Raw genomic sequence first — 26,893 nt, forward strand, 5'->3', positions numbered from 1 at the left:
AGAGCCCCCTGGCCCTCCTGCAGGGCTGAAGGTGGGTGACAGCACCAAGACCTCTATCACACTGTCCTGGTCTAAACCTGTGTATGATGGAGGTGCCCCCATAATTGGCTACAGCTTGGATTTGAGGCTGAAGAGCGAGGCAGACCCTGAAAAGCCCTCAGAGGGCTGGAAGAGAATTGACACCCGTGGCCCACTGGTGCTCACAGAGTTCACCATTGGCCAGCTGGATGAAAAGCAGGAGTACGAGTTCAAAGTTTCTGCCCGAAACCAGGTGGGCTGGGGACGCCACGCCTACTTGAAGGAGGCTGCCTCCCCCAAGGAGATACTGGGTAAGAATGAACTGTTCGGTTACGTTACATGTCATTTCATTTTGCAGATGCTTGATTTAAAGTGACTCACAACTATGGGAAAACACATTTACTACAGCCAACTTTGTTCCAATAAGTCCATGTCAATAACATTGTGATAATCTCATCAACAGAGGCTCCAGAGATCGAACTGGACGCTAGTCTGAGAAAAGGCCTGGCTGTCAGGGCTGGATGTCCCATCAGGCTTTTTGCTGTGATCAGAGGAAGGCCCGCCCCCAGGGTTACCTGGAAGCGCCTTGGTGTGGACAATGTAGTCCGCCGAGGCCACGTGGACCAGGTTGACAGCATGTCCTTCCTGGTTATTCCTGAGAGCACCAGGGAGGATTCTGGGCAATACTCACTCACTCTGTCCAACACAGCTGGAGAAAAAGCTATCTTCGTCCGTGTCAAAGTGCTCGGTGAGAAACAGAAAAATAATGAATGGAAAAAAGTTGCGACACTTTTCCCTGTTAAACAAAGCGTACTATCAAAGTGACTCTTAAATTCATCCTCTGCAGACACTCCTGGTCCCGTAGGCGGCCTGGAGGCAACTGACGTCACCAAGACGACAGCTCAACTGTCATGGCTGCCACCAGAGAATGACGGTGGCAGCCCAATTCTCAACTACATTGTGGAGAAACGGGAGGTGGATAGGAAGACCTGGACCAAGTGCACAGAGGAACTGAAGAAGACGAGCTTCAAGGTGACCACCATGTCACCTGGCATCGAGTACTACTTCAGAGTCACAGCCTGCAACAAATATGGCATTGGTGCTCCACAGGACTCACCAAAGTCCTACCTAGCTGTTGATCCAATCAGTGAGTATCACCACAGAAGAAGTTCCTCTGCCTCTTTTGCCTTTCCTCTGCTTTGACACTTCTTAACACCTGCTGTGTTGCATCCAGGTGAACCCGACCCTCCGAAGAAGATGGACGTGTTGGAGATCACCAAGAACAGTGCCACACTTGGTTGGCTGAAGCCACTCAGAGACGGAGGAGCCAAGATCAATGGTTATGTGGTAGATTACCAGGAGGAGGGCTCACCAGAAGACAAATGGACACCTTATTCTGTGGTCAAAGACCTGACCATTGTGGTGGTTGGTCTTAAAGAAGGAACGAAGCACAAGTTCAGGGTGGCAGCTAGGAACTCGGTTGGAGTCAGTCTGGCCCGAGAGGCAGAGGGAGTGTTTGAGATCAAGGAGCAGCTCAGTGAGTCGACAGACCTAAACTCTACTATAATGACTGTACTGACAGACTGAAACTCACTAGAATATTTAACTTTAAAGCCAGAAAAATAAATATACAATTTAAATAATGTAATTTGACCTAAATTTGGTTTGTTCTTCTTCCTCCAGTGGCTCCTAAGATAATCTTGCCCGACACAGTGACTGTCAGAGCTGGATCGAAGATGGTGATTGAGGCCATTGTGGCAGGTAAACCTTCTCCCCTCTGCAAATGGAAGCAGGGCAACGAGGACGTGCTGACATCCGACCGACTGTCTCTTGTAAAGACACTGACAACCTGCACGCTAATCGTCAAGAATGTGAAAAGGAATGACAGTGGGTACTACAGCTTGTCAGCCGAGAACAGCACTGCCAAGATCAACCACCTCCTCAAAGTCATCGTCATGGGTCAGTTTGAACTACAGGACACAGATTATACTTGAAATGTGATTGATGTTTAACATATGACTGATTAAGTTTGTACATCTGCTGTTGTCATCATTAATGACTCATCATCTGTGTCTCTGCAGACATTCCCGGACCCCCTGAAGCTCCTCTGATGATCACCGAACAGGACATCGACGCCTGCACGCTGCTGTGGAACTCACCAGAAGAGGACGGCGGCAGCAACATCACAAACTACATCGTAGAGAAGTGTGATGTCAGCCAGGGTGACTGGGTCCCCGTGTCCACATCCTGCACTAAAACCAGCTTCAGAATAACCAAACTGACACCTGGCAAAGAGTACGGCTTCCGAGTCCGTGCTGAGAACAGGTTTGGCGTCTCTGAGCCCATCTACTCTGAGAAGATGATCGCTAGACATCCGTTTGGTGAGTGTGAACCAAAACTTGACTTTGCTGGCTCCATTACTGATAACCAGGAATACAGATATGATACTATGTAATAACTGTTGTCTGTCTTTATAGATGCTCCAAGTGAGCCCAGAAACCTGCAGATCAACAAGATCAACAAGGACTTTGTCATCCTGTCATGGGAGTGTCCCAGCAGCGATGGAGGCAGCCCCATCACCGGATATTGCATTGAAAAGAAGGAGAGGAACAGCCTTCTGTGGATGAGGGCCAATGAATCTGTGGTGAAATCCACCCAGTACACCTGCGCCAACCTGATCGAGGGCCTGGAGTACACGTTCAGAGTGTCGGCACTCAACCAGGCTGGACAGGGCAAACCTTGCAAACAGACTGACCTCATCACTGCCAGGACTGCTATTGGTACGCACATGTCCTTTCAACATATTTGTTTCATTAAAGAAAGATTAAGAAAAACAAGGAAACCAAAAGGATTTTTATGGCCCCAAAAAATTCTGAGGAAACTTAATAACTGAAAGATTTTTCAGGCCAGTGTTAGAGTCACACTCTTAATCACCCAATCTCAGCCTCATTCTACCTTGTTCTGTTTGTTCCTTCAATCCAGACTCACCAGGCAAACCCGAACCCATGGATGTGACCAAGAACTCTGTGTCATTGGTGTGGAGCCGTCCCAAGCACGATGGTGGCAGCAAGCTCATTGGCTACTACATGGAATACACAAAGCTTCCAGAGGAGAAGTGGACTCGCTGTAATGCCAACTGCATGAACATCCAGACGGAGAACTATGTGGTGACCGGCCTGGAAGAGGGCCAACAGTATCAGTTTAGAGTCATCGCCAAGACGGCCATCAACATAAGCCAGCCTTCAGAGCTGTCTGACCCCATCCCTGTCATCGCAGAGAACGGTATAGCTCTACAAAGCACAAAGGAACTATGTCTGACAAATTCAATTGTTGAAGAGTTATGATGATAATTGTCTCCTCTTCTCCTGTGCAGTTGCTCCTCGTGTGGAACTGGGTGTCAACATGAAGAACCTGATCGTGGTCAAGGCCGGAGAGAACGTCTTGCTGGATGCTGAGATATTCGGCAAGCCACTGCCTAAGGTGAGCTGGAAGAGAAATGCTGCGCCGCTGGTCCTGACGGAGGGAATGAAGATGACCCAGAAGAAACATCTGCACTTCCTGGAGCTCTACTGTGTCACCAGGAAGGAGTCTGGAGACTACTCTATCACCGCTGAGAACATCAATGGAACCAAGTACGCCACCGTCAAGGTCAAGGTGCTTGGTAAGTTATATTTTTTTGTTATTTAGTTGTAGTGGTATTTTATATGTTCAGATAAACTATGAGGCTAACCTCCCTCTTTTTCCCCTGCAGACAAACCAGGCCCCCCAGCCTCAGTGAAAATTACTAAAGTGTTCGCCGACCGTGTTAAGCTGCGGTGGGAGCCCCCGATTGCAGATGGCGGCTCTGAGATCACTAACTACATCATCGAGAAGCGTGAGACGAGCAGGGCCAACTGGGCGCTGGTCACCTCCAATATCCACGGGCACATCACCGACTGCTCAGTGGAGAAACTCATTGAAGGACACGAGTACCAGTTCAAAGTCAGTGCTGAGAACCAGTATGGTGTGGGAGACTCCATCATGGCTGACGCTGTCATGGTCAAGAACCCATACGGTATGTTGACACCATTACACTACAGCTCCTTTCATGGCCACTACATATGGACTTAAATAAAACTTTTACTGCGCTGAGCTCTTTTGAAAAATGAAATAAATATCTTTATTTACAGTCACACATTTCTCTTAATTTATTGTCCAACATGTTTTTGGTCTTATCATGACCTTCATTTTTCCTTCAGATGTTCCCGGTCCGTCCGAGCCACCGGTTATCACCAACATCACCAAAGACTCCATGACAGTCAGCTGGAAGGCTCCAGCTAATGACGGCAAGGCTGCCATCCTGGGCTACATGGTGGAGAAACGTGAGGCCACTGAACTGACCTGGGCTAAGGTCAACCGCCGGCCTGTCATCGACAGGACCATCAAGGCTTCTCAGCTGACCGAGGGCTCTGAGTATGAGTTCAGAGTCATCGCCATCAACAAGGCCGGTCTTGGCAAACCCAGTGACGCATCCAACGCTGCGCTTGCTGTCGATCCCGTCTGTGAGTATCAGCCTTACAAGTCATTTTAGAGAAATTAAAGAAAATGCATCAAATAGATGGGGATATTAACAATTGTTTAAACATTTTCTATGAATAAGTTTTAAACCCTATAAATGAATAACAAATCTGTCTAAATCTATAACTCTCCAGATCCTCCCGGCCCACCTGCCTTCCCCAAGGTGGTGGACTCCACCAAGAGCTCCATCAGCCTGAGCTGGACCAAACCCGCATACGACGGGGGCTGTGAGATCATTGGCTACCTGGTGGAGAGCAAGCGAGCGGAAGCAGAGGATTGGACCAAGTGCAATGTCCCAAAAAAGCTCCAGGCTACCAAATTCCTGGTGACTGGCCTGATGGACAGCACAGAGTACCAGTTCAGAGTCATGGCTGTCAACAAGATCGGCTACAGCGATCCGAGCGAGGTCCTTGGAAACCACATGCCCAAGGACATCCTCAGTATGTTTCTCAACTCTTTATCATACCACTTTATTTTGAGAAATAATCTCTGAGCATGAGTTCATGTGAATCGAATATTTTAACTTTTACATCACTGAAAAGATCCTGCTCAGTGAGTTTGTTGTCCCAGTCTCCCAATTTTCTCTCATTTTAATGACATGATGAACTTGGCCCATTTTCTGTCTTTCCACCAAATGTACTGGAATCTTTTTTTGTGTAATCCTGTGAACAAACAAAACATCTTCTCGGTGGAGGTAATACATTCTGTTGAACTAACGCATGACATAACTGTAACGTTATGATGAATAAGTGATTTTCTGTCTCTCCTCCAGTCGCTCCTGAAGCTGAGCTGGATGCTGACCTTAGAAAGACTTTGGTTCTTCGAGCCGGTGTCACCATGAGGCTCTACGTCCCACTGAGAGGACGTCCAGCTCCGAAGGTCACATGGACAAAGGTTAACGCCAACCTGAAGGATAGGCAGGGCCTGCTGATCAAGACGTCAGACTGGGACACCCTACTGATGATCGAGGGCATTAACAGATACGACGCAGGCAAATACGTCCTGACGCTGGAGAACAGTAGCGGCTCAAAGAGCTATACCATTGTGGTCAAGGTCCTCGGTAAGAATTTTAGACAAAAGGAACATAATGAGGAAAAATAAAAAGGATTAAACATACTCCAGTGAGCATGGGTTTGGTATGTTACAGGTGGAGATAAAACTTGACATCTACGTTAGAATTTAAACTTGGTGTAAGAGCCAGGTATTCTTTGATGAAAGTGCTGAGCCAGAGATTCTGCTACTCCTACTCCACAGATTCTCCTGGACCACCTGTGAACCTGGTGGTGAAGGAGACCTCCAAAAGCCATGCCTGCATTACCTGGGAAGTCCCAAGGATTGATGGTGGAAGCCCCGTGAAGAGCTACATTGTAGAGAAGCGTCTAGCCGAGAGGAAGGCCTGGACCTGCGTGTCAGCAGAGTGCCACAAAATCTCCTTCAGGATCACCAACCTGGAGGCGGGACAGGCCTACTGCTTCAGAGTGCTGGCAGAAAACGCATACGGCATCGGAGAGGGCTGCGAGACCGCCGGCAGCGTCCGAGCCTCAGGTGGCTGCGAGTCGTCAATGTGTTGTTTATCACTTTGTTTCATAGCCTCAGATTGCAGTAGAATATAGGACAAGTATTTAAGATACACCTAAAAGAGACTTTAGTAGTGCATTCCAACAAAACGTTTTATTTAAATCTAAGTTAAAGGAATTTTCAAGTCCCACAGTGTCGTCCATGTAAACACATCTTGTTTGTCTCCACATGCTCAGTTTTGACCAAGCTCTCCTCCCTCTTCAGAGCAACCTGGTCCAGTGACGGATTTCAGAGCCCAGAAGACCACCAAGGACTCTATCATCCTGGGCTGGAAGAAGCCTATCAGTGATGGTGGAAGCTTCATTACTGCTTACATCCTGGAGCAGAGTGAGGGCGAGGGGAAGTGGCAGCAGATCATGAAGGGCAAGAACACCTCACACACCATTGGCGAGCTGACTGAGGGCAAGGAGTACTTGTTCAAAGTGACGGCACTCAATGAGTCCGGTGAGGGACCACCCACCGAGCTCCCCGTTGTCGCCAAGGACCAGTTTGGTAAGAAAAGATGCCGCAGGTTGTTAGTTATAGTTGGTTGTTTTGCTAAAACATACAATTATAATCAAACAATTTTCTGATAATCATATTCCTTTGGATTTTAGTGCTACCTGACTGCAACTTGAGCAGTTTATTTGATGGCTCCTGTGTGGTGAAGGAGGGCAGTACCACGCGTATTAACATCCCCATCATGGGAGTGCCCCACCCCACAGCCACTTGGAAGAAGGGAGATCTGGGACTAGGAGACACGGGCCGGATGTGCGTGGAGGCGTCTCATGGAGTCACCACCCTGCTGATCAGAGACTGCCAGCGAGGAGATGCCGACACTTACACCATCAATGTCAGGAACAACGCAGGCTCCAAGGACTGCAAGTTCCTGCTGAAGGTGGTCGGCAAGCCTGGCATCTGCACCGGACCAATTAAGTTTGATGAGATCACTGCTGATGGCATCACCCTGGAGTGGGGACCACCCAAAGATGATGGTGGTGCAGAAGTGTCCAACTACATTGTGGAGAAGAGGAGGACGACAGACAATAAGTGGACCACGGTGGCTTCGGCCCTCCAGAAGACTACCATGAGGGTGATCAGGCTCCATGACGGAGTAGAGTATATCTTCAGAGTCTTCGCTGAGAACAAGTATGGAGTTGGAGAGCATCTGAGGTCTGATCCAGTCATCGCACAACACCCATTCAGTGAGTATCTCAGTCTTTAACTCATGATGATTAAATAGTTGATTTAATTTTGGCTAGAGGCAATTACATGTCTTCAACAGTCTAGAATTGACTTGATGATGAGGACATTTGAAATATAGACAAAGTTTGAATGCATATTACAAAAATATAAATATTTTAAAAGTCTGTTGTGTAAAAATATATTAGCATTAAGAATTAATTAATTTTTAATTCCTACCTTTATTTCATTATCATTCCCTACCTCTGTCTTTTTCTGCTTCTTCCAGATGTGCCCGAGGCGCCTGCTCCTCCAGAAATTGTGAGCATCCGCCATGAGTCAGCCATCTTGACATGGGCTGATCCAAAGGACAGTGGTGGTTCCCCAATTACCGGTAACAGATTGTGATGGATAACAGTTTGTAGCTTGAGCAGATGCCAAACAGAAAACATCATGGCTAACTGATGTTGTTTTTCTCTGTAGGATACCATGTTGAGTTTAAAGAGAGGAACAGTCTGATGTGGAAACGGGCCACAAAAACTCCTTTGAGAGTGAAGGAGTGCAGAGTCACTGGCCTAATAGAGGGACTAGAGTATGAGTTCAGGGTAATGGCCATGAACATTGCCGGCCTAGGAAAGGCAAGCAGGGCCACTGAGGCTGTGGTCGCCCTGGATCCTATTGGTGAGTTTTCTCCTTTTTTTTCCAAACAACAACACTCAATTCTTGATTTGAAAAATGTAGATGCTGTTTTAACAATTGTGTCTAGTGTTTTTTTATATTCTATAATTATTTACTATGTTCTGTCAGATCCTCCTGGCAAGCCTGAAGTGATTAACGTCACCAGGGGCACGGTCACTCTGATTTGGACTGCTCCCAAATATGATGGCGGCTACAAGCTGACTGGCTATATGGTAGAGAAGCTAGAGTCTGGTGGCAAAGCCTGGACGAAGGCCAATCATGTCAACATCCAGGGTTGTGCCTTCACTGTCACAGACCTGTCTGAGGGATCTCAGTTTCAATTCAGGATCAGGGCCAAGAATTCTGCTGGGGCTGTCAGTGTTCCTTCAGAGTCTACTGACCTTCTGACATGCAAGGATGAGTATGGTAAGCTGAATGGTATACTGATTTAAAACATGTAGTCAAAATATAAAGTCGTTTTGTCATGAATTAGAAATAATAAAGTCTATACACAATTCAAATTCAACTATCTTCCCTCCCCTCTGCAGAACCCCCAACCATTACTATTGACCCAGACATTAAGGACGGTGTTTCAGTCAGGGCAGGAGATACCATTGTCATCTCAGCCTCCAAGATTGTTGGCAAACCTCCACCCACTTCTGTCTGGTCCAAGGGAGGCCGTGAGTTTAAGAACTCTGACATTGTCACCATTTCCAGTACCTCCACCTCCTCTACTCTGTCCATCAAGTACGCAAGCCGGAAGAACACAGGTGAATACACCATCACTGCCAGCAATCCCTTTGGCATTAAGGAAGAACATGTAAAAGTGAAGGTCCTGGACGTGCCTGGACCTCCAGGCTCCATTGAAGCCAGTAACATTTCAGCTGAGAAATGTACACTGACCTGGCTTCCACCAGAGGAGGACGGAGGGTGCTCTATCAAGTCCTACATCCTTGAGAAGAGAGAGACCAGTCGCCTGCAGTGGACCAAGCTAGCTGAAAATGTCATTGACTGCAGATATGTAGCCAGCAAATTGATCAAGGGCAATGAGTACATCTTCAGAGTGTCTGCTCTGAACCAGTATGGCACTGGAGACTCAAGCCAGTCTGGTCCAGTCAAAATGGTTGACAGTTTCCGTAAGTTTCTATGGCTTGTATATGATTATAATTAATATAATATCATTAAATTAAATTAATGAAATGGCAAATTACAGATAACCACAGGAAAATGAAAATACTTTAACTGACCAAAATGTTCTTGCATTTTGTCTTTGCCCAGGTCCACCAGGCCCACCCTCAATCCCAGAGATTGATAACATCATTAGAAATGCTGTCACCATTTCATGGAAGAGACCGGCACAGGATGGCGGAAGTGACATCAGGGGATATTGTGTAGAGAGGAAAGAGAGGAAAGGAATGAGATGGGTGAGAGCATGTAAGAGGACAGTCCCTGACCTGCGCTTCAAGGTGCAAGGCCTGAGCGAGGGTGTAGAGTATGAGTTTAGAGTCACTGCAGAGAACAAGGCTGGATTTGGGGAGCCAAGTGAGCCATCATCCCCTGTGATGACCAAGGACATTGTGTGTAAGTAAAATAGATTTCTCACTTAATTCTGAATTGTACTTTAAAAATTAAGAATAAAAGTGAATAAAAATACAAGTATCTTTATAAATCCAAGCCCCAATAACCTTTTTTTGTTTGTTTCTTTATTAGATCCACCTGGCCCTCCATCCAATCCCAGAATAACAGACACCACAAAAACAACAGCGACCTTTGCCTGGGGCCGACCCCACTATGACGGTGGTCTGGAAGTAGATGGATATATTATTGAGTACAAAAAGGAGGGCCTTGATGACTGGGAGACAGAGACACAGTTCCCATTGAAGGCTACTGAATACGTAATTGGTAAACTTCAAAAAGGCGGCAAATACCACTTCAGAGTCAGTGCTGTAAACTCTGAGGGAGTTGGTGAGCCAGCAGAGGTTGACAAAGTGATTGAAATTGTGAACCAGGAAACACTGCCAGACTTTGAGCTGGATGCTGAACTCAGGAGGACCCTAGTGGTCAGGTGCCGTGCTTCAATCCGCATGTTTGTTCCTATCAGGGGCCGTCCTGTTCCTGAGGTAACATGGAGCAAAGATGACACCAACTTGAAAACACGTGCACACATTGACACCACAGAGTCCTACACTCTACTGGTTATTCCTGACTGCACTCGATATGATGCTGGAAAGTACCACCTTTGTCTGGAGAATGTTGCTGGAAAGAAGACAGGCTTTGTTAATGTGAAAGTTCTCGACACCCCAGGACCACCAGTCCACCTAAAACCTAGAGAGATCACAAAGAATACCATCACTCTCCAGTGGGAAATTCCCATAATTGATGGTGGTTCAAAGATTCATAACTACATAATTGAAAAGAGAGAGGCCACTAAGAAGGCCTACACGGTGCTAAGCACCACTTGGCAGAAATGTTCGTTCAAATTTACAGACCTTGAGGAGGGAGCTTACTACTACTTCCGTGTCTCTGCTGAGAATGACCTGGGTGTAGGTGAGCCTGCTGAAACCCCTGAGCCAATCAGGGTGTCCCAAGCCCCTTCTGCACCAGAGAACTTGTATGTGACCGATGTTACCGCTGATAGTGCCAGCCTTGCATGGATCAAGCCCTTGCATGATGGTGGGAGCTTGATCACTGGATATGTCATTGAGGCCCAGAAGAAGGATACTGACCAGTGGGTGCATGTGGCCACCATCAAAGCTCTGGACTACACTGTCACAGATCTGATTGAAGGGGCAGAGTATACTTTCCGCATCATGGCTGTCAATGCATCAGGTAGGAGTGACCCCCGTGAGAGCAGGCCTGCTGTTATCAAAGAGCAGACTTCCGCTCCCTCTTTTGACCTACGTGGAGTCTACCAGAAGACAGTCATTGCTAAGGCAGGGGACCGTGTAAAGGTGGATATTCCAGTGCTCGGCAAGCCCAGGCCTGTGGTCTCCTGGAAGAAAGGAGATGCAGTGCTCAAAGAGACACAAAGAATAAACACAGAAATAACACCAACATCAACTATCCTCAACATCAATGAGATCAAGAGGACCGATGGAGGCCAGTATTCCATGACTGGAAAGAACATGCTTGGTACAGTGATTGAGACAATCACAGTCCTTGTCCACGACATTCCAGGTCCTCCCACTGGTCCCATTAAGCTGGATGAGGTCTCATGTGATTATGTTCTTATGTCCTGGGAGGCACCAGAGAATGATGGGGGCGTTCCTATTAACAACTATATCGTTGAGATGCGGGAGACTACCGGTACTTCATGGATGGAGTTGGCAGCTACAGTGATCCGCACCACATTCAAGGCAGCTAAACTCAGCACTGGAACCCAATATCAGTTCCGTGTCAAAGCCCAGAACAGATATGGCATTGGACCATGCATTGCCTCTGAGCCAGTGGTGGCTGCCTATCCATTTGATGTACCAGGCCAACCAGGCATTCCTGTGGTCACATCTTTCAACAGGGATGCCATGACTTTGAGTTGGAACGAGCCATCGACTGATGGAGGCAGTGCTATTATGGGATATCATGTGGACAGAAAAGAGAAAAACAGCATTCTGTGGCAGAGGATCAGCAAAGCTCTTGTTGTTGGAAATATCTTCAAATCAACTGGCCTTGTTGATGGAATCGCATATGAACACCGTGTTACTGCTGAAAACATCGCTGGTCTCAGCAAACCAAGCAAACCCTCTGAGACTACTTATGCGTTGGATCCAGTGGATCCACCAGGCAGGCCTGTGGCGCTGAATATCACTAGACATGAGGTGACAGTGTCATGGACCAAACCAGAGGGAGATGGTGGGTTTTCTATCACAGGATACACAGTGGAGAGGAGAGAGATGCCCAGTGGACGCTGGCTCAAAGCCAATTTCAACAACATCCTAGAAACCATCTACACAGTCAGTGGTCTGAATGAAGATGCCACCTATGAATTCCGTGTGTTCGCTAGAAACTCAGCTGGTGCTGTCAGTGCTCCATCCCAGCCATCAGAGGCAATCATGTGCAGAGATGACATCGAAGAGCCCAGGCTTGATGTTGATGCATCATATAGCAGCAATGTTGTTGTCATGGCAGGTGAGGTATTCAAGCTGGAAGCCAATGTGATTGGCAGGCCAATCCCATCTCTGGTATGGACGAAGGAAGGAAAGGAGCTTGAGGATACAGCCAAGATAGAGATTAAGACATATGACTTCCACACAACTCTGATAAACAAAGATTCCCTGAGGAGAGATGGTGGTGCATTTACTCTGACTGCCAGCAATCCAGGTGGTTTTGCCAAGTTCACATTCAATGTCAAGGTGCTCGACAGACCTGGACCACCAGACTCCTTCTCTGTAACTGATGTCACTGCTGAAAAATGTGTCCTTAACTGGCTGCATCCAACACACGATGGTGGTGCCAAGATCGAGTACTTTATCATTCAGAAGCGTGAGACCAGTAGGTTGGCATGGACAAATGTGGCTACAGACCTTCAAGCAAATAGATTAAAGGTCACCAAACTTCTGAAGGGCAATGAGTACATCTTCAGAGTCATGGCTGTTAATAAGTTTGGTGAAGGCGAATCCCTCGAGTCTGAACCTATAACCTGTGCCAATCCCTATGTTCCCAGTGATGCACCACAGCAGCCTGAAGTCACCACCATTACCAAGGACTCAATGGTTGTCTGCTGGGAGCGCCCTGAACATGATGGAGGCAGCAGAATAAACACCTACATAATTGAGAGAAGGGATAAGACTGGCATGCGTTGGGTAAAGTGCAACAAGAGGACTGTAACTGACTTGCGATTCAAGGCATCCGGACTCACACCAGGACACGAGTATGAATTCAGAATTCTTGCTGAGAACAATGCTGGTCTTAGCCAGCCTAGTCCTTCCAGTCCATTCTACAAAGCCATAGACACCATCTTCCAGCCTGGACCTCCAGGGAACCCCAGAGTCCTGGACACAACCAAGTCTTCAATCACCCTTGCCTGGAACAAGCCTGTCTACGATGGTGGTTCTGAAATCACTGGTTACATTGTGGAGACCTGTCTGCCTGAAGAAGATGAGTGGACAATTCACACTCCCAAAAAGGGATGGACAGCCACTTCCTTCACCATCACCAACTTAAAGGAAAATCAAGATTATAAAATCAACATCTGTGCCACTAATTGTGAGGGAGTGGGAGAGCCTGCTGCTGTTCCTGGAACCCCCAAGGCTGAAGACAGACTACTTCCTCCAGAAATTGAACTTGGAGCAGATCTACGTAAGGTGGTCAGCATCAGAGCCTGCAGCACACTTAGACTATTTGTTCCTATAAAGGGCAGACCAGCACCTGAAGTAAAATGGTCAAGAGAGCACGGAGTCTCCCTGGACAAAGCTAATATTGAAATCACCCCATCATTCACCACTCTTCAGGTAGACAATGTTGACAGGTTTGATGGAGGTAAATACATGGTCACGGTGGAGAATGCCTCAGGAAGCAAGACAGCGTTTGTTAATGTCAGAGTGCTAGATAGTCCTGGAGCACCTCAGAATCTAATGATCAAGGAGGTCACTAGAGATTCAGTTTCCCTTGTTTGGGATGCACCTCTCATTGATGGTGGCTCCAGAGTCCGCAACTACATTGTAGAGAAGCGTGAATCAACCAGAAAGGCCTACTCAACTGTCTGTGCAAGCTGCCATAAGTCAAGTTGGAAAGTTGGAGACCTGGACGAAGGAAAGATGTACTTCTTTAGAATTCTGGCTGAGAACGAATATGGCATTGGTCTCCCAGTAGAGACTGGTGATCCAATTAAAGTGTCAGAGAAGCCTCTACCACCAGGTAAAGTGTCTCTTCGTGAAGTTACTGGCAACAGTGTCACACTAAGTTGGGAAAAGCCTGACTATGATGGTGGCAGTAGAATCACTGGTTATATTGTTGAGATGCAAAGGAAAGGCAGTGAGAAGTGGACCCAGGTTATGGTGGTGAAGACCAATGAGGCTCTTGTAACTGGTCTTACACAGGGAGAGGAGTACATTTTCCGTATCTCAGCCACCAATGAAAAGGGAATCAGTGACCCACGTGCTCTCAGTGTGCCTGTGGTAGCAAAAGATCTTGTAATTTCACCAACCTTCAAACTGCTTTTTGGCACATTCAGTGTGCTTGCAGGAGATGACCTGAAAATAGATGTACCATATGCTGCCTGTCCTAGGGCCACAGCAACTTGGCTCAAAGATGGTGTTGTCCTCAAAGAGACAACAAGAGTAAATGCTGAAGCCACAGACCAAAACCATCTCCTCATCATTAAGGAGGCTTGTAGAGATGATGTGGGGATATACACTATCAAACTAACCAACACAGCTGGAGAGGCATCCACAGACATAAGTGTTGCTGTTCTAGATAGGCCTGGTCCTCCCACTGGCCCAATTAAGTTGGATGAGGTCACTGCTGACAGCCTGGTCTTGTCCTGGAATCCACCAGAGTATGATGGTGGTTGCACCATTAATAATTACATTGTTGAGAAGAGAGACACATCTACCATTAACTGGCAAATTGTGTCAGCTACTGTGGCCAGAACCACTATCAAGGCTGCCCGTCTGAAGACTGGATGTGAGTACCAGTTCAGAATTGCTGCAGAGAATAGATATGGCAAGTCCTCAGCCCTACTCTCTGATACCATTGTCGCTCAGTATCCATTTGAAGTTCCAAGCTCACCACGTTCTGTTGTCGTTCAGTCCGCCACCAAGGAAAGCATGGTGGTTGTATGGGAGAAACCCAGCAATGATGGTGGAAGCAAAATTATGGGCTATCACTTAGAGCTCAAAGAGAGAAACAGTATAATGTGGGCGAAACAGAACAAACAACTAATCCCAGACACTAGATTCAAGGTTGTTGGCCTTGAGGAGGGTATTGAATATGAGTTTAGAGTCTATGCTGAGAACATTGTTGGCATTAGCAAAGCTAGCAAACTGAGTGAAATGCAAGTTGCAAGAGATCCTTGTGACAGACCAGGAAAACCAGAGGCTGTTATTGTGACAAGAAACCAAGTGACACTCAGATGGACCAAACCTGAGTATGATGGTGGCATCAAGATCACAGGTTATGTGGTTGAGAAGAAGCAGGGAGCTGGCCGCTGGATGAAGGCCAGTTTCGCAAACATCATTGAGACAGAATTTGTTGTTACAGGACTCACTGAAGATGAGATTTATGAGTTCCGTGTCATTGCCAGGAATGCAGCAGGTGTATTCAGTCAGCCCTCTGATTCTACTGGAGCCATCACTGCCAAGGATGAGGTGGATCCACCCAAGATTGACTTGGAAGCTAAGTACTCCCAGGCTGTGGTGGTAAATGCTGGGGAGACATTCAGGCTTGAGGCTGCTGTCTATGGTAAACCTGTGCCGACAATACACTGGCTGAAGGAGGGTCAGGAGATTACTGAAGCAGCTCGCCTAGAGCTAAAGAACACAGACTTTACTGCTTGCATAGTTGTTAAAGAAGCCATCCGTGTTGATGGAGGTCAGTACACTTTGCTGGTAAAGAATGTTGGAGGAGAGAAATCTATTAACATTCATGTCAAGGTCCTGGACAGACCAGGTCCCCCTGAGGGCCCCATCTCCATCTATGGGGTCACTAATGAGAAATGCTCGATTTCCTGGAAATCTCCCTTGCAAGATGGAGGTAGCGATGTTTCCCATTATATTGTTGAGAGGAGGGAAACCAGCAGACTGGTTTGGACTGTAGTTGAACTGAAAGTTCAGACACTGAACCTGAAAATCACTAAACTTCTCCCTGGTAATGAGTACATATTCAGAGTGATTCCAGTCAACAAGTATGGAGTTGGTGAGCCTCTGGAATCTGAGTCGATGATTGCCAGAAATCCATTTGTCACTCCCAACCCACCAACAGAGGTAGAAGTTACCACAATCACCAAAGACTCCATGGTTTTGACCTGGGAGAGACCAACTAATGATGGTGGTAGTCCCATCCAGGGATATGTTGTTGAGAAACGTGACAAAGATGGGGTGAGATGGACTAGGTGCAACAAGCGAACAGTGAGTGAGCTGCGCTTCAGAGTGACAGGGCTCCTAGAAAATCATAGCTATGAATTCAGAGTTTCTGCTGAGAATGCTGCAGGTGTTGGCACACCTAGTGCACCAACAGTGTACTACAAAGCATTGGATCCTATCTTCAAACCAGGCCCACCAAACAACCCCAAGGTGGTCGACACATCTAGGTCCACTGTTTCCCTGACATGGGGCAAACCAATCTATGATGGTGGATGTGAGATTCAAGCTTACATTGTGGAGGCCTGCAATGGGGCGTCTGATGAGTGGTTTATGTGCACTCCTCCCACTGGAATCACAGATACTAAGTTTACAGTGAAAAGGCTTCTGGAGAAGCATGAGTACCAGTTCAGAGTGTGTGCCATCAACAAAGTTGGTGTTGGTGAGCATGCTGATGTTCCAGGAAAAATTATCTTAGAGGAGAAGCTTGAGGCTCCTGATCTTGACCTGGATGCTGATATGAGAAAGATGATCAACATTAGGGCAGCAAGCACTCTCAGGCTGTTTGTTCCTGTGAGAGGTCGTCCAGCTCCTGAGGTGAAATGGGGTAAGGCTGAGGGTGAAATTAAGGAGACTGCCCAGATTGACAATACAGGCAGTTATGCTTCACTTGTCATTGAGAATGTTGACAGATTTGACAGTGGAAAGTACACTCTGACTGCAGAGAATGCCAGTGGAGTGAAGTCAGTCTTCATTAGTGTGAGGGTCATGGACTCACCTAGTCCACCAGCTAACTTCATGGTGAAAGAGATAACCAAAAATTCTATCACTCTTACATGGGAACCTCCACTTCTGGATGGTGGCTCAAAGATTAAGCATTACATTCTTGAGAAGCGTGAGAGCACCAGGAAAGTTTACTCTCCCATCACCACCTGCAATAGGATGTCATGGAAAGTTGAGCCTCTTCCAGAGGGTGGAATCTTCTTCTTCAGAGTCCTGGCTGAGAATGAATATGGTGTTGGTCTTCCTGCTAAGACTATAGAACCAATTAAGATATCTGAGAAGCCTCAGCCACCTGGTAAAGTCAGTGTTATTGATGTTACTCATAGCACTGTAAGTCTCACCTGGGAGAAGCCACAACATGATGGCGGCAGTAGAATCAGTGTCTATGAAGTCGAACTGTCACATAAGGGCAGTGAGGTTTGGTCAATTTGTGCTAGTGTGAGAGCACTGGAGACTGTAGTGACAAATCTACTCAAGGGTGAGGAGTATAATTTCAGAGTTGTAGCTGTAAATGACAAGGGCAAAAGTGACCCCAGACAACTGGCTCACTCAGTTTTAGCAAAGGACCTTGTGATTGAGCCTGCTGTTAGACCAAAAGTGAGCACTTACAGTGTCCAGGTGGGGTATGACCTCAAGATAGAGGTCCCAGTTGCTGGTCATCCAAAGCCAACCATAACCTGGACCAAGGATGGTGCTGCTCTTAAGCAGACCACCAGGGTTAATGTTACTGACTCAACACACCACACCACCCTCACCATAAAGGATGCCACCAAAGAGGATGGGGGCATGTACAGCATCAATATCTCCAATACTCTGGGTTCCAAAGATGCCACTGTTGAGGTGATCACCCTGGACAAACCAGGCCCACCAACAGGGCCTGTCAGGTTGGAAGACATAAGTGCTGAGAGTATCACTCTTAACTGGGAACCTCCTACATACACAGGTGGCTGCCCAATCTCCAACTATGTGGTGGAGAAGAGAGACACCACAACAATCAACTGGGTGGTTGTATCTGCCACTATCGCCAGAACCACACTAAAAGTGGCAAATCTAAAGACGGGTGCTGAATATCAGTTCAGAATCTATGCTGAGAATAGATATGGAAAAAGCTATGCAATTGATTCAGAGCCTGTTTTGGCACAGTATCCTTTCCATGAGCCTGGACCCCCAGGAACACCATGTGTGTCTTCATACACTAAAGACTTTATGGTGGTTGAGTGGCACAAACCCCCATCAGATGGAGGCAGTGCCATTTTGGGTTACCATCTGGAGAGGAAAGAGAAGAACAGTATCCTCTGGACTAAGATTAACAAAATGCTCGTCCAAGACTGCAGATTTAAATCTACTCCTCTTGAGGAAGGCATTGAGTATGAGTACAGAGTCTATGCTGAGAATATTGTTGGCATTGGAAAATGCAGCAAAGTCTCTGAAGTTTACGTAGCCCGTGACCCATGTGATCCTCCTGGCCGTCCTGAGGGTGTGATTGTGACCAGGCACTCTGTGAAGCTGAGGTGGGCCCCTCCACAGTATGATGGTGGAAGCTTAGTAACTGGCTATGTAGTGGAGAAACGTGACCTTCCTGAAGGAAAGTGGATGAAGGCTAGTTTTGCAAACATCCTTGAACATGAATTCACCGTTACTGGCCTGACAGAAGAAAATAAATATGACTTCAGAGTAATAGCAAGGAATGCAGCTGGTGCTGTCAGCAAGCCATCTGAGTGCACAGGATCCATAACAGCCAAGGATGAAGTTGAACCACCAAAGTGTGAAACAGATCCTATGTACAACCAGGCCATTGTTATTAACGCTGGAGAGACTTTCAATCTGGAGGCCACTGTGGAGGGAAAGCCCATCCCCACTGCTCAGTGGTTCAAGGGAAATGTTGAAGTTGAAAACTCAGCAAGGGCTGAGATTAAAAACACAGATTTTAAGGCTTTGCTTGTTGTTAAAGATGCCATCAGAGTGGATGGTGGACAGTACACACTGGTTCTGACTAATGTGGCTGGAACTAAGACTATCCCATTCAGTGTGAAGGTACTGGACAGACCGGGCCCCTCAGAAGGACCTCTTAATGTCAGCAACGTTACTGAGGAGAAGTGCTCACTGTCATGGCTGCCACCCAGGCATGATGGAGGAGCTAGCATTTCTTACTACGTCATTCAGAAGCGAGAAACCAGCCGTCTGGCATGGACTGTGGTGTCCAGTGACTGTGGAGCTACCATGCTCAAGGTAACTAAACTGTTGAAAGGCAATGAATACATCTTCAGAGTCATGGCTGTCAACAAATATGGTGTGGGCGAGCCTCTTGAGTCAGTGTCAGTTATCATGAGAAATCCATTTGTTCCTCCTGGCTCACCTCAGGAGCTTGAGATCACTAACATTACTAGGGACTCCATGACTGTCTGCTGGAACCGCCCCGAGACCACAGGAGGCAGTGAGATTGTTGGTTATATTATTGAGAAGAGAGACAGAGCTGGAGTGAGGTGGACCAAGTGCAACAAACGCAGGGTGACAGACTTGCGTTTTAGAGTAACAGGATTAACTGAGGACCATGAATATGAATTCAAAGTATCTGCTGAGAATGCAGCTGGTGTAGGTCAGTCAAGCCCACCTACACCATACCTCAAAGCCTGTGACCCAACATTTGAACCTGGCATTCCCACCAATGCTCACGTGCTCGACACAACTAAAGACTCCGTCAGCCTGACCTGGCATAGGCCCATCTATGATGGTGGTTGTGAGATTCAAGGATACGCTGTGGAAATTACGAAAGCTGAGGAAGAGGAATGGACCATATGCACCCCACCTTCTGGAGTTAATGCTACCAAATTTACTATCACTAAGTTGATAGAGCACCAGGAATATAAGGTTCGCATCTGTGCCATCAATAAACTTGGTGTTGGTGAGCCCACCGATATCCAAGGAGTTGTGAAGCCTGTGGATAAGATTGATCCTCCAGAGATGATTCTGGATTCAGAACTCAGGAAGGGAATAGTTGTCCGTGCAGGTGGCTCAATGAAAATCTGTATTCCATTCAAGGGCCGTCCTACTCCTGAGATCAGCTGGGCCAAGGAGGATGGTGAACTGCCCAGTAAAGTTCAGATAGAGACTGCAGAAGATTATACACAGATCTCAGTTGACATATGTGACAGATATGATGCTGGAAAATACATTGTCAACATGGAAAATACCGCAGGCACCAAATCAGCCTTTGTATCCGTGAAGGTTTTGGACACTCCAGGGGCCCCTATGAATTTAGCTGTAAAAGACATCAAGAGAGAAAGTGTTACTTTGACCTGGGAGCCTCCTCTTATTGATGGTGGTGCAAGAATAAAGAATTACCTTGTTGAAAAGCGAGAGTCCACCAGGAAGGTTTATTCTAATGTGGATAACAAGTGCACAAAGACAAGCTACCGTATCACTGGCCTCACTGAAGGAACTATCTACTATTTCAGAGTCTTAGCTGAGAACGAGTTTGGCCTGGGACAGCCGGCCGAGACAGGGGATTCAGTTAAGACATCTGAGCCTCCTCTGGCTGTGGGTAAGGTCACTTTGACTGAGGTGACCAAAACCACTGCTTCACTCTCCTGGGAGAAGCCAGACCATGATGGAGGCAGCAGGATCATGGGCTACTACATTGAGATGCAGCCTGTGGGCTCAGAGGAATGGGTGGTGGCAGCTACAACCAAAACTTGTGAGGGCACAGTCACAGGCCTCAGCGCAGGGCATGAGTATCTGTTTAGAGTGACAGCTTTCAATGAGAAGGGCAAGAGTGACCCCAGGCCCCTGGCTGCACCAGTCACTGCTAAAGATGTAACTTTCAAGCCCAGATTTAAGATGGCATTCAACACTTATAGTTTACAGCAGGGTGAGGATCTGAAGATCGAGATTCCAGTACTAGGACGCCCTGTTCCCAAGGTTGAGTGGAAAAAAGATGGACAAGCGCTTAAGGAGACAACCAGACTAAATGTATCTGGCACACCATCAATTACTAAGCTGTGCATCAAGGATGCAAATAAGGACGACTCTGGCAAATACACTGTCACAGCCACAAGCAATGTTGGAACGACTACAGAGGAGATTACTGTTATTATTCTTGATAAGCCTGGCCCACCCACAGGCCCTGTTAAGATTGAGGAGGTGAGCTCTAATTATGTCAATCTCTCCTGGGAGCCACCAGAGTACACTGGAGGCTGTCAAATCAACAACTATATTGTAGAGAAGAGAGACACTACCACGACAGCATGGCAGATTGTGTCTGCTACTATTGCAAGAACAACCATCAAAGTCACCAATTTAAAGACTGGAGTAGAGTATCAATTCAGAGTGTCTGCTGAGAATAGGTATGGAAAGAGTTCTGCCATTGTCTCTCCCAATGTTATTGCTCAGTATCCATTCAGTGAGCCTGCTGCCCCAGGAATGCCAGTTATTTCTGCTGCAACCAAGGATAATATGGTTGTTGAGTGGAAGCCTCCCACCAACAACGGAGGCAGTCCTATCCTAGGCTATCACCTTGAGAGGAAGGAGAAGAACAGCATCTTGTGGTCAAAACTCAACAAACTTCTAATCCCAGACACACGTTTCAAGACTACAGAACTTGAAGAAGGTATTGAGTATGAATTCAGAGTTTATGCTGAGAATATTGCTGGAATCAGCCCTGCTAGCAAGGTCTCTGAGAGCACAGTTGCCAGGGACCCCTGTGACCCACCAGGCACTCCAGAGGCTATTGAAATCACCAGAAACCAAGTGACACTCCAGTGGACCAGGCCTCAGTATGATGGAGGTAGTACAATCACTGGCTATATTATTGAGAGGAGAAAGCACCCAGATACCCGCTGGATGAAGGCCAGCTACACCAACATCATTTATACCCAGTACACTCTCACTGGCCTGACTGAGGATTGTGTGTACGAGTTCAGAGTCATTGCCAGGAATGCTGCTGGCATTTCCAGCCGTCCTTCTCAGAGCACAGGAGAAATAACTGCCAAAGATGAAATTGAGGCTCCAGGAGCCACCATGGATTCTAAATTCAAGGATTTGACTGTTGTTCATGCTGATGAAACATTCATCATTGATGCTGACTACACGGGAAAGCCTCTGCCTGAGGTCATTTGGTTAAAGGACGGAAAGGAGATTGACAACGCCACACAACGAATGGAGGTCAAAACTACACTCACACATACCATCCTGACAGTAAAGGACTGCATTAGAGTTGATGGAGGCCACTTTGTCCTCAAACTTGTCAATGTGGGAGGAGTTAAGATGATCCCAGTTAATGTTAAAGTTCTGGATAGACCTGGTCCTCCAGATGGCCCGCTAGAAGTGAAAGGGGTCACAGCTGAGAAATGTTATCTGCACTGGAACCATCCTTCACATGATGGTGGAGCCAGCATCTCTCACTATATCATTGAGAAGAGAGAGACCAGTCGTTTGTCATGGACTATAGTTGAGCCAAAAATCCAGGCCATCAGCTACAAAATCACAAAACTGTTGCCTGGTAATGAATACATCTTCAGAGTTACTGCTGTTAACAAATATGGTGTTGGGGAACCTTTGGAATCTGAGCCTGTTATTGCTCGTAACCCCTTCACCACTGCCAGTGCCCCCTCCACCCTAGAGGCCGGAGCAATCACAAGGGACTCTATTGTGCTTACCTGGGAGAGGCCAGAGGATAATGGAGGAGCTGAGATTGAAGGATATATCCTTGAAAAACGTGATAAGGATGGCATCAGATGGAGTAAATGCAACAAGAAGAGACTGAGTGACCTGAGATTCAGATGCACTGGCCTCGCTGAGGGTCACTCATATGAATTCAGGGTCTCAGCTGAAAATGCTGCTGGTGTGGGAAAACCTAGTGCACCAACTCAATACATCAAGGCATGTGATGCCACTTATCCGCCAGGAGCTCCAAATAACCCAAAAGTCACAGACATTTCAAGCACCTCAGTGTCCCTCTCCTGGACCAGGCCTATCTATGATGGTGGGGCACAGATCTGTGGATACACTGTTGAAATGAAGGAGGCAGCAGATGATGAGTGGATCATTTGCACACCACACACTGGTGTCCAAGTTACTCACTACACTGTAAAGAAACTGAAGGAGAATGCAGAGTACAACTTCCGCATCTGTGCTGTCAACTGTGAGGGGGTAGGGGAGCATGTTGACATTCCTGGGTCTGTGTTCGCTGTTGAGAAGCTGGAAGCTCCTGAAATTGAACTAGATGCTGACCTAAGGAAGATGGTCAATGTCCGTGCCACTGCTAACCTCCGTCTGTTTGTGACAATCAGGGGAAAGCCTGAGCCTGAGGTCAGATGGTCAAAGGCTGATGGCACTCTAAATGAGCGTGCCCAGATTGAAGTCACAAGCAGTTACACAATGCTGGTGATTGAGAATGTTGACAGATTTGACACTGGCAAATATGTACTCACACTTGAGAACCTCAGTGGCTCTAAATCAGCCTTCATCAATGTTCGAGTTCTGGACTCCCCCAGTGCTCCTACCAACTTAGAGGTTAAGGATGTAAAGAGAAATTCTGTCTCCCTCTCTTGGGAGTCACCTTTAATTGATGGTGGGGCTAAGATATCACACTATATTGTGGAGAAGAGAGAGCAGAAGAGAATGGCTTTCACCAGTGTTTCCATCAACTGTGTGAGGAACTCGTACATTATTTCCGATCTGCAGGAGGGAGGCCGATACTATTTCCGTGTATTGGCTGTAAATGAGCTTGGAGTAGGCTTGCCCGCCTCCACAGATCAAGTCAAGGTATCACAGGCTCCTTTGCCTCCCGGTAAGATTGTCTTGGTTGACGTAAGTCGTCATACTGTCACCCTCTCTTGGGAGAAACCTGATCATGATGGAGGCAGCAAGATTACAAACTATATTGTGGAGATGCAGCCCAAGGGCGATGACAAATGGACCGTTTGCAGTGAAGTCAAAATACTTGAAGTTACTATTGAGGGACTTACAACTGGAGAGGAATACTCCTTCAGGGTTACTGCTGTGAATGATAAAGGAAAGAGTGATGCCAAACCTCTGGCTGCCCCTGTGGTGGTGAAGGACATCACAGTAGAGCCCACTATCAACCTGTTGTTCAACACATACAGTGTCAAAGCAGGTGATGACTTGAAGATTGATGTTCCCTTCAGAGGCAGACCTCAGCCAGAGGTGTCCTGGAAGAAAGATGGCCATACGCTTAAGCAGACAACCAGGGTCAATGTTCTTAACTCAAATACCTCATCCAAAATTCTCATCAAGGATGCAACCAAAGATGATGTAGGAAAGTATGAAATTACTTTGACTAACTCAGTTGGCACCAGGACAGCTGATGTCTCTGTCATAATCCTGGACAAACCCGGTCCACCTAGCAACATTAAGATGGATGAGGTGAGTGCTGACTTCATCTGTCTGTCTTGGGATCCTCCAACCTATGATGGTGGATGTCAGATTAATAACTATGTGGTGGAGAAGAGAGACACTACCACAACAACATGGCAAATTGTCTCAGCCACTGTAGCCAGGACATCAATTAAGGTGTCTCGTCTCACTCAGGGAATAGAGTACCAGTTCCGCATTGCAGCTGAGAACCGTTATGGCAAGAGTCATGCTATTGACTCTGCTCCTGTTGTTGCTCAGTATCCCTTCGAGCCTCCTGGCCCTCCTACCAACCTCCATGTTTCCAATGCCACCAAGACTGGCATGCTTGTGGTATGGGGCAGACCTGCTAGTGATGGGGGAAGCCCTGTTACTGGTTATCACATTGAATGCAAAGACCAAAGCAGCATTCTGTGGACTAAGGTCAACAGAGGACTGCTGGCTGAGAACCAGTTTAAGATGACAGGCATTGAAGAAGGTCTGCTGTATCAGTTCAGAGTGTACGCTGAAAATATTGCTGGCATTGGTACATCCTCTAAGGTCAGTGACCCTGTGGCAGCCAGAGATCCATGTGAACCTCCACATAACCTTAGAGTCACCAACATTACCAGGACCTCAGTTTCTCTCTTCTGGGAGAGGCCAGAGTATGATTTTGGAGCAAAGATTACTGGCTACATTGTTGAACGTAAAGAACTTCCCAATGGTCGTTGGCTGAAATGCAACTTCAACAACCTGCAGGACACCTACTTTGATGTCACAGGCCTCACAGAAGATGTCCAATATGACTTCCATGTTGTTGCTAAGAATTCTGCAGAGCAGTTAAGTGCTCCTTCAGAGAACACTGGTCCAGTTACTGTAAAGGATGATGTGGACCCTCCGACTATTATCCTGGAAGACAAGCTCAGACAGCTGGTTGTCATTAAAGCTGGAGAGATCATTAGAATTGATGCTGAAATCACAGGCCGTCCACTCCCAGTTGTCTCGTGGTTTAAGGATGGAAAGGAGATTGTGGCCAAGGCCAGGTGTGAAATAACCACCACCAATTTCGCAACCACCCTGATTGTCAGAGATGCTATCAGAAAAGACTCTGGCCAATATGTCCTGACCCTGCACAATGTGGCAGGAACCAGGTCTGTTGCTATCAACTGTAAAGTTTTGGATAGACCTGGACCATCTTCAGGACCTTTGGCAGTGTCTGGGCTCACAGCAGAGAAATGCACTGTAACATGGGGACCCCCTCAGGAGAACGGTGGTGCTGAAATTATGCACTACGTTGTGGAGAAACGTGAAACAAGTCGCCTTGCCTGGACTCTTGTCTATGGAGACATGAAGGCAACTACATGCAAAGTAACAAAGCTGCTCAAAGGAAATGAGTACATCTTCAGAGTCAGGGGAGTCAACAAATATGGGGATGGTGAGGCCCTTGAGAGTGAGCCAGTAAAGGCCATTGATCCATTTACAGTGGCCGCAGCTCCCACTAATGTCCAGGTCACCGCAGTTACTAGTGAGGCCATGACCATCTGTTGGGAAAGACCCATTTCTGACGGTGGCAGCAGTATCTCTGGCTATGTCATTGAAAAACGAGAGAAGACTGGTCTTCGATGGTGCCGTGTAAACAAGAAGCCTGTTTATGACCTGCGGGTCAAGGCCTCACGCCTTCGTGAGGGCTGTGAGTATGAGTACAGAGTATTTGCAGAGAATGCTGCTGGCCTGAGTGCTTCTAGCACCCCTTGCCCACTCACCAAGGCTGAAGACCCACAGTTCCTGCCTTCACCTCCTGCTAAGCCTAAGATCATTGACTCTACAAAGACCACAGCCACCCTGTCATGGAATAAGCCACTATTTGATGGTGGAGCACCTGTGACCGGTTACAGAGTACAATATAGGAAGACTTTAGATGATGAATGGTTTGTTGGTGTCCAGAACACCAAGAACACAGAGTTTACATTGGTGGGGTTGACACCTGGGGCTGAATATGTGTTTGTTGTTAAGTCCATTAACAAGATTGGAGTCAGTGATCCCAGTCCTGAGTCAGACAAACAGGTTGCCAAAGAAAGAGAGGAGGAGCCAGTCTTTGACATCAGTAATGAGATGAGGAAAACTCTTATTGTGAAGGATGGTAGCTCATTCACCATGACAGTGCCCTTCAGAGGAAAACCCATCCCCAGTGTTTCGTGGGCTAAATCTGACGTTGACCTTAGAGTTCGTGCTGTCATTGACACCACAGACACCTTCACCTCCATCACCTTAGAGAAAGCAACACGAAACGACTCTGGCAAATACACAGTCACCTTGTCTAGTGTAGCTGGAACCTCCTCCTTGACACTCAATGTCAGAGTTCTGGACTCTCCTGGAGCTCCTGCCTGTGTGGAAGTCAAGGATGTGACTAAGACCTCTGCTATTGTAACATGGGACACTCCTGAAAATGAGGGAGGAGGACCTGTCAAGAACTACCTTGTTGATTTCCGTGAGGCCAGCAAGAAAGGCTGGACTAGGTTGACTGACACATGCCACAGACTGACATACAAGGTGACAGACCTGCAGGAGGGAGGAGTTTATTACTTCAGAGTGACAGGCCAGAATGAGTACGGTGTTGGTGTTCCTGCTGAGACGAAAGAAGGAACCAAGATCTCAGGTATTGAATTTTATGCCGGTAACAATAAAGTTTCTTATTCTTATTCTTATTATACTATAATACCTAGTTATTTCAATAAAACAAACAATGTCCTCTT

At 47.0% G+C, this 26,893-nt stretch overlaps 1 protein-coding gene across 11 annotated transcripts in view; it reads left to right on the plus strand.

The window, feature by feature from the left end:
- ttn.2 (titin, tandem duplicate 2) overlaps nt 1–26,893 on the plus strand; it is a 188,528-nt gene that overhangs the window by 133,657 nt on the left and 27,978 nt on the right. For all 11 annotated transcript variants that reach the window (XM_047337112.1, XM_047337113.1, XM_047337114.1 and 8 more), the window contains 22 exons: nt 3–329; nt 482–766; nt 866–1,165; nt 1,253–1,555; nt 1,702–1,977; nt 2,100–2,399; nt 2,496–2,798; nt 3,001–3,300; nt 3,392–3,679; nt 3,770–4,072; nt 4,257–4,559; nt 4,710–5,015; nt 5,348–5,635; nt 5,830–6,120; nt 6,358–6,645; nt 6,750–7,337; nt 7,604–7,708; nt 7,798–7,995; nt 8,122–8,418; nt 8,541–9,128; nt 9,271–9,573; nt 9,703–26,796. In XM_047337112.1, the coding sequence (XP_047193068.1) occupies nt 3–329; nt 482–766; nt 866–1,165; nt 1,253–1,555; nt 1,702–1,977; nt 2,100–2,399; nt 2,496–2,798; nt 3,001–3,300; nt 3,392–3,679; nt 3,770–4,072; nt 4,257–4,559; nt 4,710–5,015; nt 5,348–5,635; nt 5,830–6,120; nt 6,358–6,645; nt 6,750–7,337; nt 7,604–7,708; nt 7,798–7,995; nt 8,122–8,418; nt 8,541–9,128; nt 9,271–9,573; nt 9,703–26,796 (23,634 nt within the window). The remainder of the gene's footprint in view (nt 1–2; nt 330–481; nt 767–865; nt 1,166–1,252; nt 1,556–1,701; nt 1,978–2,099; nt 2,400–2,495; nt 2,799–3,000; nt 3,301–3,391; nt 3,680–3,769; nt 4,073–4,256; nt 4,560–4,709; nt 5,016–5,347; nt 5,636–5,829; nt 6,121–6,357; nt 6,646–6,749; nt 7,338–7,603; nt 7,709–7,797; nt 7,996–8,121; nt 8,419–8,540; nt 9,129–9,270; nt 9,574–9,702; nt 26,797–26,893) is intronic.

Source organism: Scophthalmus maximus, chromosome 14 (assembly GCF_022379125.1).
Source record: "Scophthalmus maximus strain ysfricsl-2021 chromosome 14, ASM2237912v1, whole genome shotgun sequence".
Lineage (NCBI taxonomy): Eukaryota > Metazoa > Chordata > Actinopteri > Pleuronectiformes > Scophthalmidae > Scophthalmus > Scophthalmus maximus.